The 16,338-nt window shown below is 41.1% G+C and overlaps 1 protein-coding gene across 1 annotated transcript in view; it reads right to left on the bottom strand.

Moving 5' to 3' along the window:
* Window positions 1–758: 758 nt before the first annotated feature.
* pla2r1 (phospholipase A2 receptor 1) overlaps window positions 759–16,338 on the bottom strand; it is a 28,574-nt gene continuing 12,994 nt past the window's right edge. The window contains exons 19-30 of the mRNA XM_070827790.1: window positions 15,736–15,836; window positions 15,511–15,647; window positions 14,100–14,217; window positions 13,781–13,920; window positions 12,260–12,401; window positions 8,784–9,019; window positions 7,155–7,335; window positions 6,889–7,023; window positions 4,028–4,150; window positions 3,765–3,941; window positions 2,517–2,552; window positions 759–1,835 (exon numbers count right to left, since the gene is read on the bottom strand). Of these exons, the coding sequence (XP_070683891.1) occupies window positions 1,618–1,835; window positions 2,517–2,552; window positions 3,765–3,941; window positions 4,028–4,150; window positions 6,889–7,023; window positions 7,155–7,335; window positions 8,784–9,019; window positions 12,260–12,401; window positions 13,781–13,920; window positions 14,100–14,217; window positions 15,511–15,647; window positions 15,736–15,836 (1,744 nt within the window). The 3' untranslated portion in view covers window positions 759–1,617. The remainder of the gene's footprint in view (window positions 1,836–2,516; window positions 2,553–3,764; window positions 3,942–4,027; window positions 4,151–6,888; window positions 7,024–7,154; window positions 7,336–8,783; window positions 9,020–12,259; window positions 12,402–13,780; window positions 13,921–14,099; window positions 14,218–15,510; window positions 15,648–15,735; window positions 15,837–16,338) is intronic.

Below are 16,338 nucleotides of genomic sequence, written 5' to 3'. Positions count from 1 at the left end.
GGATCAATTAAACATTAGAGTTACCGTGTTTTTACACAAAGGCCTACAAACTTCACTTTCCACAAATACTTGTCGCTGATGTGAGTCACTGACGCCTTAGTTCAGTGTGAAAAGAGGTAACACTCAAGGAACAGAGATAAACTCGCTAAACAGTTTAAAATAATTTAATTTTAAATTTATTTAATTATTTAATTTAAAAAAAAAACGCCAATGACCTACTAATCACTATATCAGTAATAATCTGTCCAATGAGCCACCAAAAAGACATTATGGATTAAAGTGCAATCCTGTTACAAGCCTATCTGGTTGTTCTTGTCCACATAAACGCTTCTTTAATTGTCACTCTTCTCAAAAACCCCCTAAGGGGTCATCATTCATCATTGCTTATTTCGTAGTAAGGAGGAAACACTACAAGCGTGTAGTAGCTTGTTTTGTTACTATTACTCTCCATTAAGGATAAAACACGTGTCCAACAGGAGCGGCCAGAATTTGTTAGAGGACCAACACTGAAAACTGAAAAGTGACCCTGCAAAGCTTAGATAATTTGCTGTTCCTTATTATTAAAGTAAGAATTGTCTGATTCGAGTTATTTTGTAAAGGGGATGTTGCAATGATGCTGAGGAGAAACCCCGCCGTCCTAATAACTAAGAAAAGAGAAGTGATTAACAGACTAAAAAGGGCAACTTGCACAAGATTTCCTCAATTTGTTTGACTGCTCTGTTATTCAAGGCTCAGTGATGAAACTGACATTATCAGGCCAAACTTCAATTTATTATTTATCAAAACACAATTGTGCAAAATGCGTCTAATAATTTGCTTTGCATCAGCAGACATAAAAGGGGCCGGGAGAACAAATCCAATCATCAGTTACAGCCTTACACGTCGTTAGTTTAAAACATACAGAAAAACCTCTGGTATCAATATACAGTATGTATGCTTAGAAAAATAAAATAAAAATATAAAAGTAATACTGACAACATTGCTGCAGCACACGTGCAGCTCCAACAGCTCCTGAATTCTGAATGAAATATATAAAATTACATAAAATATATCATTGTAATCTTTATTTTGTCATCAATCTGCCTCTTAATTATGACAACGGAAGTTATTTCTGATCTGGCCGAGATGACAAAGATTTTCCTCGACGTGTTCGGATCGTATTGAGTAAAATCGCTCTTAGCTATCCAAAATATTCTCCTTAATACTATGGGCCAGATTAAGTCTGCAGGATTATGAAAAGCATCAAGTGTTCGGTACCTCTTTCAACAACATTAAAGTATCCCTTCTTAAACATTCTCATTTATGCAAACTTTGTTAAGTCTAGAAATTCAAATGTGGACTCTTCAGTGTCAACACAAGAAATAGCTTCACAAACATTTGTCTCACTGAAAGGATTTGAATAAATGAAAACTGTAGAGAGCAAATGGGATCCTTCAAAGACATTTAAAAGACTAGGAATGTTTTTGCCGCCATCATTTCACCACCGTCCTGAGGAGTAACAGCGTCACAGCTTCACAGTGGCATTCGTACCTGATGGTGAAGTGGTGAGGGACAGACAGAGGAACGGTAGAGCAACAGAGGCCTTAAAATAAGAAAAAAGCATTGAGTCATTGAGTGCTATTCTCCTGAGTGAGCCTCCAGGTCCGTGATCAGCACGTTTCCATCCGACTCTGTAGCCTGTGAGCTGGTTTGTCTGTAATAAGCGCTGCCAAGAGTTGGAAGCCCGCGAAAACGTGAAGCGTTCCTCTTGTAGGCGAACCACATCGCTCCTGCCAGCAGGGCAAAGATCAGCACAGCCACCAGCACCGCAGCGGGGATGATACCATGATGTAAACCTGGAAAAAAAAAAAAAAAGAGAGAACAACATGATATCTTTTACTGCATGTACTGCGCTTCTAGTCTGGTTACAGATATTCAATTCAGTTCAATCGTTTTATTGTCATAATGTACAGATAAAAACAAGTTTCACCGCACAATGAAATTCTTGCTTTGCCCTTATGCTGCTTCAGGGTTAAAAAGAATAGATAAATAGAAAAATACACAGTGGCTATACAGAAAAAAAACTATATACAGTTCAAGTGGTAGTTCAATATTTAGTGGGGTCCAAAAAGTCTAAGACCACATTGAAAATCTGTAATATTTCCACGTAAACTCAGAAAGTTTGAGGATTCAGAAACATAACATAAGCCAATTTATTCCTTTTGTACCAAAGGGGATCAAATCTACCTGAGTGTCATCTGAACATACGCTTGAATGGAAGGGATGCAACTCAATCTGACTTTTTGTTCAAAGGAGTTTGGTCAGTCGGTGCCACAAATTTGCTTAAATTCCATTGCTAGAAATAGTGCAGACTCTTAAATATCTGCTTCATTTCACATCATAACATTTCTGAATCCTCAAACCTTCTGATACGTCAAGGTTTACGTGAAAGTATTGTTGGACCCCACTGTGCTCATGCTTATGGCACCTACAGGACGCATAATATCGTCTACAGAGTAAATTAAAGTGCACTTTACCGTTTAGCGGTTCCACTTCCACCTCAGTAATTACATCTGCAAAAGATCACATACAGCCCAACATTAGCAAATAACATGAGTCGTATTTCTGTACACGTGTTATCCGATTTCCACTTTCTTTTAGCTCTGGTTTTGGTCTCCATCTACTTCTAAGGGAAATATTTAGCTCTTTAACTGCTAAATGCTCCACCATGTTCGCCAGCTAATTGCTAACTCTGCAGTTTGGTGTCGGTTAGGTAGCATATAGTGAGTTTATGAGTGTTTTTTGCTGCAAACACTGAGTGAACCAAAACAGTAAAGCTGCAACCTGGAAAACCAAAAGAATAAGCTGAAAAATGCTAAAATACGCCATAGAATTTGGTCTGGTGGGTTCATCATTACAAGCCATCCCTTTCACATACAAGTAGTCAAGAGATTAACTGTTAATTGTTAATATAAAAAAAATGATTATAGCCACTTACACTACTCACAAAAAGTTAGGGATATTCGGCTTTCAGGTGAAATTTCAGGATGAACCACCACCAATACATTTCCTGGTTCAGTTAGAATTGGTATTTTAACAGTCCTCCTCATCGTGCTGTTCACATTCTGACATCATGAGACCAAGACGACACCTAACTATTGATCAGCAGCACCTCAAAACTGGAGGCTTCAAACAGGTCCTCAGACAGAAGTGTCCACTGAGCTTAGAGGGTCACAGAGTGTCATCAGCAGGTTGCAACAGAGATACAGAGACTGGAAGAGTCACAGAAAGGAGAGGAGTGGACGTCCTTTGGCCACATCCCAATTTTACGTTTACCCTCGTTTACCCTCTACTGTTGGTAGATTTTCTTTCAATAAATTGTTTAAAATGAAGAAACTACCATTGCATGCTGATACTTAAATGTCCTACTTTCATGATATAATATCACTGTAGCATTCACTTTTTACATTTTCCATAAATTTCACCTGAAAGTCGAATATCCCTAACTTTTTGTGAACCCTGTATATATATCCACATTTTGTGTGTAAAATTGAACAGCTCCATGTAATTATGTTCTCTCTTTTTAAATTTAACCCTGAGCCAGTGTTTCCTGGATAAAAGCTTCAAAATTTGGGGACTACTGTTGTTGGTTTTGAGTTTGTTTGAGTTTTGAGTTTTTGAATTTATATGTACCAGGAAATTTTCAACACACGTTAATAAATTTCATTAAAAGTTATCATTAAAAATGTCTTCCAACCAATATTACCTGACCCCATTCAACTTACCTGAGATGGTTTTGCAGACGAAGCCTAGGCGCTCGTTGCACCGTGACATGTGCCAAACCCCATCAACCACCCTGGTAGTCACACAGGTTTCTGCACTCAGCAGTTTGGACTCTGGGACTTTGTTGGGCCAGTTGGTGTAGTCCATAGGTGAACCATCTACCCAGGACATGGAGTCAGCTAAAAGCAGAGGCCATTATTCAATGAGACAGGACTGCGGGAGACTGCGATCATCGGACGCATATGGGAGAGTGATAGATTCTTACTGTCAATGTTGAAGTACATCCCCAACCACACGTTCTGGTGAAGGAACCCCGACGACCACAGCTGCTCCAGAACGAAACGATTCTCTGTCTCACTCTCAATGGTCAGAACATCTGAGGTGTTGACTAGAAAGGGACAGCGGCACAACAAACTCACAAATACAGTGCGGCTTAAAGGAATAGTTCGACACTGTGGTTAAAGAATATGCACAGTAAGCTAACCAGTTTCGGCTTTGGCCTCACATTGGCTGTACAGACATGAGACCGGAAAGCATATTCAAAGACAATATTGGAAAGAGACACTCCACTTATGAGTCATTTCCTGTATCTGTGTCACATGGGTTGAGCCGCCACGCCGCCGCTTTAGGAGACTATAGCGGCAGGTCCTGAGTCTGTTTTGTTCAATGAGAGAAGTCTCAGTTATCACCGATTCTTTCAGCCTATAGTCACTGAAGTAAATATTGGGCTGTGGGGAATTTAATACTACTTTTAATCACTACTTATAAAGGGCCAATCATACTATACTGTGTGCCTCAAATTTGGACTAACAGCATTATATGTATAACTAATTACAGAACACTGGACTTGAATTAGCACTAATAACTGTATGACTAACATTATAATAAACTGTAAAACCTATATTTGAACTAAGTGACCTGTGAGTGAACTAATAATATTATACGATCAACTAATAGAGACAATTGCTATGATAACACTGGAAGCTCAGTTCTTACTCAAAATGTATGTGCTGTGTTATATCAGCAGGGAAAGACATATTAATGCAATGCACCGCTACAGGGAGGGCCATACCCCATAGTTGCTAAAGAGGGGAACAAGCACTGGCCCCAGGTTCTGAAGGGCCAGACACATGATGATCAGGTGGGACGTTTATGGCAAGAAACCACAAACCCTATACTGGAATCTCCACGGACGAAAGCTGGTGGAAGGCCGTCATTGTAACGGGAGGGCGAGATAGCCGCAGGGGAGGGATGCTCTCAGAATGACTCTATTGTATGAAGCTCTCACATGATAGGGAAAGGTTACCAGGGAGGATACTTTGTTTACAGGTGCAGTCACTGGGTGGAAGGTCGTGATGCCAAGAGGCTGGGACCAGCCTGGGCACCAACGAAGGGAGGGCCAAGTCTAAATCGCGGTTACTCCCCAACTAGCCGACCAATCATAAATAATTGTATTCTTGCTGGAATGTAATATACTGTTACTACATACGTGTTTCGGGGGTCATTCTGGGACCTGTTGGCTACAGACTAACAGCTTGCTGACTGTGGTTTTCAGAGCTCAGACTGTGCCCTTGGCCAAGATCAATTATTATTCACACAGAAAATAAAACACCTTAAATGAGAGAAGTTGCCTGTCCGTCGAAAAAAAACGAACACGCGACAGGCCCAGTTTTCACAGGACACATATCTTCAGAACATTCTCACACTAAAATGGCATTTTTGAGACAGATCAGGAGAAACCCAACTCTGTTTGAGAGCTGCCTTTGTCTCAGTAACACATTTTCACAAGATCTGGCAGCACGAATCATTCCTGAAATGTGTCTGGCTGGAGGCTGTTGAAATATAGCAATAGTCACTAACAACAAATAACACCATGGTGCTATTCTAGCCAATGAAAAACAAATGTACTCTACTAACAGTGTACTTTGAAGCTCTTTCTAATAGCAAGCTCTCACTTGACACCTGCTCCATCAGCTTATTTTATCAAATTGGTGTAGTTCAACAGGCTAGCAGTTGTTTCCAGCAGTATTTGAATATAATACATATCAGACTTTTGCTCATTATTGTTCGCAGTTAGCTGTTGTTCAACGACAGGTTGCTAAACTGTGTAGAAACAACTTTTAGCCTGTTTTTGTTGTTGTTAGCTTACATGCTAACTAGCTGTCACTACACCTGCTCACAAGGTTATCTTACTGAGATGGTGTAGTTCAAAGCTAGCAAGCATGTAAGCTAACAACAAAAACAGGCTAGCAGTTGTTTCCAGCAGTATCTGAATATAATACATAATATATCGGACTTTTGCTCATTATTGTTCGCAGTTAGCTGTTGTTCAACGACAGGTTGCTAAACTGTGTAGAAACAACTTTTAGTCTGTTTTTTTTGTTGTTAGCTTACATGCTAACTAGCTGTCACTATACCTGCTCACAAGGTTATCTTATTGAGATGGTGTAGTTCAAAGCTAGCAAGTATGTAAGCTAACAACAAAAACAGGCTAACAGTTGTTTCTGGACAGTTTATCAACCTGTCGCAGCTAAATGCCACCCATACTGAGCAAAAGTCTGAATTCTATTAAAATACTAACAGCTGATAAAGTGCAGGTTGTAGTTAGTTAATGTTCAACGACAGATTATTCGTGTGCTGCACAGCCCCGTCACCACCTACACCACATTTGCTACGAGGCGCCCAAACCCACATAGGAGACGGGAAGTGATTACAATTTCCTACCACTGACACAGCTTGTAATTGTATCTTTGACGTATTTCCCAAGATGTCAAACTATCCCTTTAAAAACAGATATAGTGGGTTAATATTGAGTATTGTAACACACTTTAAATTGAAAGCACCTGTGGTACAGAGCCTTAAGCAGGATTTTACTGATTTTATCCATTTCCCCTAAGTGGCATTTATTAGTAAGAACCTAACTTAAGTTTTCTAAAGCCTTGTGCTTTTCAGAGCAGCTCCTCCTTTTGACCTTTAGGGGGAGTGTGCATGCCATCCTATGGACTAGAGCGAGGAAGGAGTCAATTCTTTCATTTATTTTCATCAATTTTCCATCATGATGTCATTATCGAGACAATAAACAACGCGGAAATTCCACAGATAGTGATCAACCTCAGGAATCCCTACCTTTCTGCCTGCAGTGCTCCCTCGCCTCTTCAAATGTAAGTTTCTGCACCACAGGCTCAAAGTTGTAACAGCCATGTCCAAATTTCACCCACGTGGAGGGACACGCCAACTCGTATGAGATAAATGATTTACTGCCTGTGGGAGAGAGCAGGAGAAAGGCAGAACACGGTGTGTATTTTGACACGCTGTGAGTGACCAAAACAGCTAAAGAGATGCAGCGTTGAGAAGCTTTCTCAGATTTTTAAGTTTCACTGAGCAGCACTGACTTGGTGGAGGGACATGACAAATGGCTCCTGGTAGTGGTTTATCGCAGTCAGCTCTCCGCCAGCCTCCGCTCACATCCATGTACACACACTCTCCCGTCACAAAGTCGTCATCGTCATCGGCCGGGTCCCAGTGCGTGTACACTGTGTCGCTGCCATCTGACCACTGATAGTTGATGCCATTCTGTAGGGAAGCACAGTCACCAATGTGTCAGTCAACAGCTGTTTGATTAATGAGAATTTAGACTAATACTTTCTTTAATCTAATTTTCACAATTTTTGTGAAACACTGATGAGTTTTTCCAAACAAAACAAATCAGTCTTGAAACACTTGGGACTTCTCTTGGTTTAATATATATAATTCTTGTACTTGTATAATATATGCAGGTGTAATATTGTGCACTACCATGTACTGTACACTGTCACTGGTACTTGATGTCTGCCTTGTGTGGACAATGTCATTTCCCATAATTAAGCTTTAGTTAAACATTAAGAAATCTTCCCACTAACTCACAGTCACTGGTTCCTAATCACACTGCTTCCTGGTTGTGACACACACTTTTCAGGGGTATAATGCTAAAGCACGATTATTCGCAACAGTCATATCATTTACTGAACTATGACAAAAATACTATAGTTCTTTGTTATTGCTGCAAATGGATGGTTACAATCTTAATGAGTGAACTTAAACAGTTTAAAGAATCGTATTGCTGTGAGTGGTTCATGAGAAAGACAATGAACAAGATCAGGCAAGATAAAAAAAAAAATGAAGGCAGAGAGACAATCAGTTCCCTCACTTCCTGTGTGCAATTCACTCCATGACTAACACATTCCACGGGGACTCAGTGATACTTGAATCCAAATGTTAAGGCTGTGACTGTCTGCTGGCAAAGCACATGCCTGTGGATAGAATACCTCTACATGGGAAGAAGGCCAGGAGAAATACCCAAGAGGCATTTGAGACGACTGTAACTCGCCATCAGTAGGTATAAAAGTAAAATTAACTGAACAAAACACACAAGGTGTCCATTTTAAGAATAATTTTGAACCGTACCAATACTTTCCCTTGTACTAGGACTTGTGGGTAACATGTCTTCCCTTATTTAGAGGTAGTTCCAAGCCTGCTCTAACCTTTCTGTTCATAAATCTAAAATCTTTTCAAAAGTTTTCCATTTTAGAGCAGACAGTTCAGTCTCAATTGGCGCCTCATAGTGTAGCAGTGCAGCCTAATGTGGGACCAAAACTGCTGAATGATGCTGAATCAAATGTTGTGATTTTGCAGCATTACTTAAGTGTTTAGCTATCTTCATGATAGTGTGGGATAGGAAACTGACTGCCGCACTGTTTCAGGATGCTGATGACATGCTGACATGCACAAACTATGCTTTTGGGGAGGACAAAAGAGACAGAAAGCATATGAAAAAATATCTTCTTTTTATAATACGCGTCAAACATGCAGATCTGTATTATCTGTAATTCATTGGTATCGATCGTCTAATCCAACTCCTGGTAAAAATAAGTGACCAAGCATATTTCCCAAAACAATTTCTTTAAAGATGAAAGGTACAAAGTATACAGTAGACACATACATTGCAGAGGTATACAGTGCATATTGCATGAGAGGATACATACGTCTTGACTATACAGTCCAATCCAGTGGGGGACTGCCAATCTATTGACAAGGACAGTAAGGAAAGCCTGGTGGTAGGCATCTGTAACGCTCACTAGGTGAGAATCATTCTCTATGCACATATGCATCGCGTCGTACCAGCTCATGTTGCCAGACACAACCTTGTAGCTGCGGCTCCTGTACTCAATATTGTCAGGGAGAGGGTGGTGATAGGAGTGGGTGGGGGGTTTGGATGTATCTGTAACAAGAAGGGCAAAACAGAGGAGTGTGGTAAGACGGTAAGATACTGAAGTCACAATGATTACTTCAGGGTGTTAATGTTTGGGACACTGATGGATGACTGATTAGCTGTCACTTTCATCAATTAAAGGATTAGTTTAACATTTTGGGATGTTTCATTTTCTTGCTTTGATAAAACCACTCCCATATCTCATAGTAGTGACTTTCTATTACCATCAGCTGGGACTCCAGGACTCCCAAGAAATTGTCCAGCAAACGACTTTTCATTTTTATATTTCATTCTTACACTTGTATGGATTAAACAACAAGATATCGTGCATTTGTTAGTGAGATTTAGAGGCACTGGTAGGTTTTTGGTATCACAGGACAGAGCAAGGCAAGCTGTTCCCATTCTAAGTTAAGATAACCATTTCCTGGCAGTAGCTTAATATTAATCATATATAAGCATGGTGTTAATCTTATGTAACTTTTGAACAAGAATGTGAAAAACAAATTCCAAATGTAGAGGGACTGACCCCCACAGTGTCAGCTTATAGGAATACTCTTTGAGACACATCATATGTGGTGGCCACACACTAATTGGCATTGGCAATTTGCATTTCCTCGGCTGTTAACCTAGTCTGTCCATTCAGAGAACCTGGGTTACACATGTAACCTTCCGTTCTCTATTGGCCCTGTGGCTTTATCCCAGGGAGGATTGTCTCGCTCTATGAAGAAAAGAGGGGACAGTGAGCTGCCTCCCTGGAAGCAAAGTGATGAGCTCTGACTGTCTCAGAGCACTCACAGATTTTGCTGTCAGAGCCAATCTGCGAAGTCATAGGTTTATATACGCTTCTGCCACTGTACTCACCAGCACATGGTGGTTCTTCAGCTGTGGCAGAAAGTGCAGAAGAGCTAGACAGATAGCCTGTAATTCCAGAAGATCGATGTGCTGTTCTAATTAGGGCCCGTGCCACTGATGCCTTTTTGCTCATGGACAGCTCCCCAGCCTTCCAGGCAGGCATCAGGTGACATCACCTGGTGGCATAACACCAGGGCATTGCACTGTGTTAAGCTGGCTGGCTGATCTTACCAGCACCCTGGCTTGCAGATTTCTCCATGGGCACGAGGCAGCACGGCCCTGGGCGCAAAAGAGACGGAGGCACTATGTGTACCGTGGCTGCTATCAACCACAAGAGGTGAAAGCAAAATCTCCAGGTTACCCTGACCCTGAACAGAACTGGGATAAGCAAACCCTGAGAACGGCCTCCTCCCCTGGCATCCAAACACATGCCTAGGAACTTTTTGGATTATAAAGGCTACAGCGTGCTCCTCCTCCTGTTAAAGGCACAGGCCTAGGTTCTCTAAGTGCTGCTGGTCACTATTTTGTAGCACTGCTCCTCTGAGCAAGTACACACCAGCAGAAGAAGACACTCCCAACACAAGGGTCCCAGGACCCTACCCTACCTCAGGACAAAGAAGTCCTGAGGCAGTGTTTATTTGCCTCCCATATTGGGATCTGAAAATATGCATTGATTGGGTAAAACTAACCACCTTGGCAGACGGCCTGTCAAACCCTCAGCACAGTCAACATCTTGCATCACAGTGAGTTGTTGAGCCTTCTCAAATCCAAAATTGGTCTGAGACTTTCCTCTTTTTTGGGAATTGGGAAGAAACACTTTGCAAGGAGAGTGAAGATCTTGCAGCCAGAAGCCCCCTTGGGTTGAAAGTCTACCTCCATTGGAAAGGTGGCTGAATTTGTTGGTGTGTGTAGGGACAAAAAATGACAACCCTGAGTCATGGTGGAGACCATCCATGGATTCAACCAAAAGGTCCTCCAGGTCAGGCTGGGTAGCAGATGGGGCTGTCGGTTGAGTGGTCCAGCCTTAAGCACAGTGATCATGACTCCATCCTCCATTGGCATGCTTATCCAACAGCACAAACAGATGTGACCTTCTAGGCTTGCCATTTCCTCAGCACAACACAATATAACCTTATGATGTGAAAAGAAAAATATGCATTCAGTGGCACTCAGCACTCAGCACTCATACATTCAGCATGCTGACATGGAAGCTCAAGTGGACCGTGGAGGCGTGTCAGTTACCTTCTCTACCTTCTCTCTCTTTCTTTTCAAATTACCTATGGCTAAAGTACACCTACTTGTGTCCTCAGGTTTGTGGAACTGTGGCTGGGGCGTTCTATGACACTGCCGCCAATGCACACAAGCCACACTTCAGCCACAGCAATGTAGCGATCAGCTAGGAATCATGTCCACCGCTTCCTCCGACAAGGTTGGATTTCATATGAGACAGTGGCTATGCAAGCAGACGAAAAGAGCTGATGCTGCCACACTTCAACCAGCCAGTGTAGAAAAGACAATTCAGCAATCCAGAAAGGGGCATGCAAACCTACTCTCTGGGTAAACAGACAACGCTGGTGTCAAAACATACCACATACACACAAGTCTGACTGCTTGATCATGGAAATCAAGGAATCAAAGAGGCCACACATGCGTGGTGCTTATATAACAACGTGTTGCCAATCAGTTATAAGTCTTGAAGAGCATCCCCGTCAGCTGACACTGTGGCGGTCAGTCCGTGTAAGATATGGAATACATAGGGTGGAGAGTGAGAGCCTCAACAACATAGAAAAGCGCATTTCCAAAAAAGGTGAACTACATTTTTTTTAAGCTTAACAACGAAGCTCTCAATTCTATTTTAAATCAAATGACGAAATGCCAATTTCAAATGCCAGGGGACCAGTTTACCCTGTGAAATGGGACTGGCCACCATCACCATTTAGATTTAATTTGAGGGCAATATTTTATTTCAACCTGGCAATATCATAAATGTGGACTCAGTCATATCAGTCATGGTAACTTGGCACTTGCCACCTCCTTTTTAGAGATTCAAGGAAACAAGGGTATCGGGTAAAGCTGTGCGGTCTTCCTCCAGCTTTCCAAAGAAACAGGATTTTTATCATTTCAAAAACCGGTCTGACCGAAAGTGAACACAGAACTAATACAATACAACATAAGAGTCACAATGGCCACATTTATGGGAACTTTAAAGACACAGTGTCATCTGTCAGTGTTAAAACTTCCACTTCATGATGGCAATGCTTTTTTCCAAAGAATAAGTTATAAGTTATAATGCCATTCAGCATTAGAGAGCCCGAGTGCTGAGAGAAACTCAGAGAGACAGTGAAAAAGGCAAAAAGGCAACAGAAAGCAAAGACAAAGAAACTGAGAAAATCTTACCTTGAGGTTTTTGACAAACAAAGCCATACCCACTCTCGCTGCATTTCTCATCATACCACTTTCCTGTCAGGTGGAAGTTGTGGTTGTTGGACAGAACAGTACACAATGGCTCATCAGAAAATCCACTGAGCCACTCGTCCTCCTGGGGATTCATAATGCACATATCAATACACACATAGCCCATTCAGAATAGCAAAAGCTGTCACTCAGAGCACCCCAAGGCTTAAATGTGCAAACAACTCTACTGACTGAATTATCTGTTTTGTTTCATAAAACGCTCAAGGCACAAGCTATAAAATATAAGGAGAAAAGACAACAACTACCAAGAGCATTATGGAAAGAATAATGAAATCACCAAAATTAAACTTCTGTTGTGTGCACTGCTTACAGTCGGCACTAAAGATTAAGCTAGAAAGTGGAAACCTGAAAAAACATTCAGCAGTTGAAATGAATCCAGGAACTATGAGGCAGTGTTTTGTTTTTCATTGCAGTGACAAACCCACAGCTACAGCTCTGATTCATGCTTCTGACTGACTTTTTTCACAGTCCACAGTGGCTGATGCTCATGGGTATTGTAGTATTCAAAGCCATCTACCATACTAAACTGACCAAAAAAACATGATTTCTCAGAAACAAAGTTGGAATGTAAACACTGAGGATATCATTACAAGAAGACTTTCAAATTGGAAAGTCAATAGGAATTTTCAGCGTAAAAAATACTTCTGTAGCCAACTCCACTTTGCTGTTTTGTCACTGTCTCACACTCCTCCATTTGGCAACACTGAACAAAGAGACCTGGAGCTGTGGTGGGTATACTTGTCTTGGCCCGCAGTGCCATGTTCAACAGCAGTTTCAGAACATAATATAAATGGGATTTTGTTTGGAGCGAACACTGTAAGAATAGTGATTCACACTTGATATCACACTTCCTCTACATGGAAATACTGAACTCACTGTAGGCCAAAGAATAAGAAATCGGTAATTTTCTGCAAAAGCTGGGACTCTTTTGGACACGATCAGACAGCTGTGCAGTGAACTTGTGAGGGAAACGTATTCACACACATGCATACGCTTATGATAAAAATAGATGACAAATAGTTTCTAGCAGTGTAGGTCAACCTTAAAGGTCCTATGTTTGGCAAAATGCACAAAATTTTAGATTTGGATTCGGCTCCCCTCATGATGTCATAAGGGGATCTGGTGAACATATGACCTCATCCAGCCCTTCAACAGGCCAACTGTCACCGTCCACTGAAAACCTAGTGAATCCACCTTGTTGTTTTTCCTCACTAAGAACGGTTCCTAGTACAACGAAGATGTCTAGACAAGAGTAAAGCACACAAATTGTTTTGTTCTTCTACAACAGAGCATCCAGACAGAAGCTGCGTGTCTGCTACGAGAACAATAATGTGTTTTTTGAACATTAGACCATGTAAAGCTGTTGCGGTAGGACCTCCAAATACAAGTATGAACTTTAAAATGAGCACAATATGGGACCTTTAAATATTCACAGGAGCTTACAGTGACATAGCTCTTCGGTTCAATTGGAGACCAATTGGTGTAGCTGACTGGTTTCCCATTGGTCCATTTCATGGTGTCTTCATCCCGCAGACCAATCCACACACCTACGGAGCTTCCCTGGAGCAACATGGTGATGTAGGCTGCAGAAATGAAGGAATGACAGAAGGAACATAAAAAATCTGACAAAAAAAAAGAACAGTACTCCTTCCTGATGTATCCGCCAGAGCTACAGAGGAGCACAAAAGCAAAGCAATGTTGTCTGATGGTGTTTGCATATGAAATTAGCTATTTATCAGACGCTTGTGCAGTTTGCCTTTACCTTGTTCAATCTCGTCTTCTATTGCGACCAGCGAGCCTTCGAATAAGGAGCAGATGGATTGGGCATCTTTCCAACTCTTTCCTTCCTTTGGACTACCAGGGAGGTGAAGCAGGAGACACTGCCAACACACACACACACACACATAGCCCACACAAAACACAAAGATCACACTGTGAAATGCAAATCATTATTCCCAAATCACCACCAGGACTCTTGTTTGGAGAGGTCAGGATTCAAAGTTAAAAAAAAAATCCAAGAGTGTAATCTTCTTAGATAAACAGAAAAGGATGTAATTTCATGTGATTTCTGGTGAAACAAGAAAAAAGCACAAAGTTTGGCAGCTGATTTTATGCAATGAAGAGCTCTGCTTCTTCTGATTAAATTTAAATGAAATTAGGCAATGTTACACAGGGCATTAACGTCTTCACTGTTCCTATGACGTTTAGCTAAATATTTAAATGTAAAGGTTTAAGGCGTCAACCATGAACCACAAAGTCCACAGTTTGAGTCTGGCTGGGAACTTTGTTTCATGTTCTTCTCACACTCTCCTCATTTCCTGTCAACACTCTAATAAATCCGTAAAATACTGAAAAATTAAAGAATAATTACTGTGATCCATATTTTATGTTCGGAGAGAGAAAGGACAGACATTGCTACAAGGCTTTCCATTCTCTTTAATATGCAGAACAACGATCGTCTTACTAAAGACTGAATTTATTCCAAGTCTGTGGGTCATCTAGCTCATCTAGAACTACACAGAGATGACTGTCCATTTAGTTACTTTAATAATAGATTTGAAATAAAATTAGTTCTTAAGTTGAGGTGACTTAACATGTTCCTGAAGGAAAAAAATTGCTCACAATGTTATTTTTATCACTCAATATTGTATCAACGTATGTACATGTACAACAATGTACATGTATTTCAAAGAAAACTACATTTTGAGATCTAATTCTAGTCCAGATCAGCTGGTTTTGTTCTTTATTGAGGTTGACTCAGCTTGAGCAAAATCAGCAGGGGGTTAGTCTGAAGTTATCAACATAACTCACTCAAGAACAGTGAATGTAAACACAAACATCCTTGTTCAACCCCAGAGGCAGCTGGGAATTTAGTTTTAGAACTGCTTTGTGGGGAAGAGCAGGCTAAGATGAGCCTGTTTTTCAGTTTTCACCATGACAATAAAATCTGTGGATAATCAGTTCGAACAGTAAGACTTTACTTTAACCCCCCATATAATAAACAGACTATAATGTAGTTGCAAGCAGATATAGACATTCACTGACTCTCCAAACCACTGATAAGACGGCAGCAAACTGTGAACTTTTGTTTTAATCTTTAATAGGTGACATAAATCAGTAATTGAAGAGCGTGTGTGAAGACTGAATGCAGTTATGCATGTGTGTGTCTGAACCTTGTGTCCAAAGTACAGCCACTTCTCCGGACATCCTCCCATATAGTGCGGCTCTCTGGGAGTCTCCACCACAGACACAGTCTTTCTCTTGCAAACGTAGCCGTGGAGATCGCTGCACTTGCTCGTCGACCACTTCCCTGCAACACGCCGGGAAACCCTCAACACATTCTAGCATGTGCAAGTATACATGCCTTAGTACGCGTGTCTGCGTGTGCGCATGTTTACCTGATGAAGACGACATGGTGACACAGGTGTTTTTCCTTGGGCCACCTCTGGCACTCCCCTCGGCCCAGTTCTGAAAGTCTACCTCTGTCTTGTCGCTCCACCTGCGAACAAACACAAAAATACACTTGTTGAACAGCCCTAACAGATGAGCTGGTCTTAATTAACCTGTCAGTGCTACATTTGCTGTTGGAGACTCAGAGACCAGGCCAGGATTAGCACATTTTATCTTTACATAAATGCTGTTTGCAGAAACGCATTGGTTTGTCTAGCCTGTGTTAGGTTTTGTTTGGGTAGGTAAGTAGAAGATCAACGGAGTCAGTTGAGGCCTTATTTTAATTTTTTGTTTGCTTAGACAAGTTAGTAGTTTATAGAAAAAAAAAAGTCAGGTGAGTCAGGTGTCCTTGTGTTATACTTCTTTTTTCATTTGGGAATGCTTTCACCTCATAATTTCTTATTATCAATTTACTTTATAGCCAGGCGTTAGTTTGCTATAAGCATTATATTATTTTCCTAGAGATCTGGGCTCATTTCAACAAATTTGAAACATATAAGCTACGATCTGCATGATGAGATTTCCTTTTCCCATTTTGACATGTTTTACTG

This window comes from Pempheris klunzingeri, chromosome 1 (genome assembly GCF_042242105.1).
Source record: "Pempheris klunzingeri isolate RE-2024b chromosome 1, fPemKlu1.hap1, whole genome shotgun sequence".
NCBI classification, from domain to species: domain Eukaryota; kingdom Metazoa; phylum Chordata; class Actinopteri; order Acropomatiformes; family Pempheridae; genus Pempheris; species Pempheris klunzingeri.
Note: the sequence above shows the minus strand (reverse complement) of the source record. Positions and strands in the feature narration are given on the sequence as shown.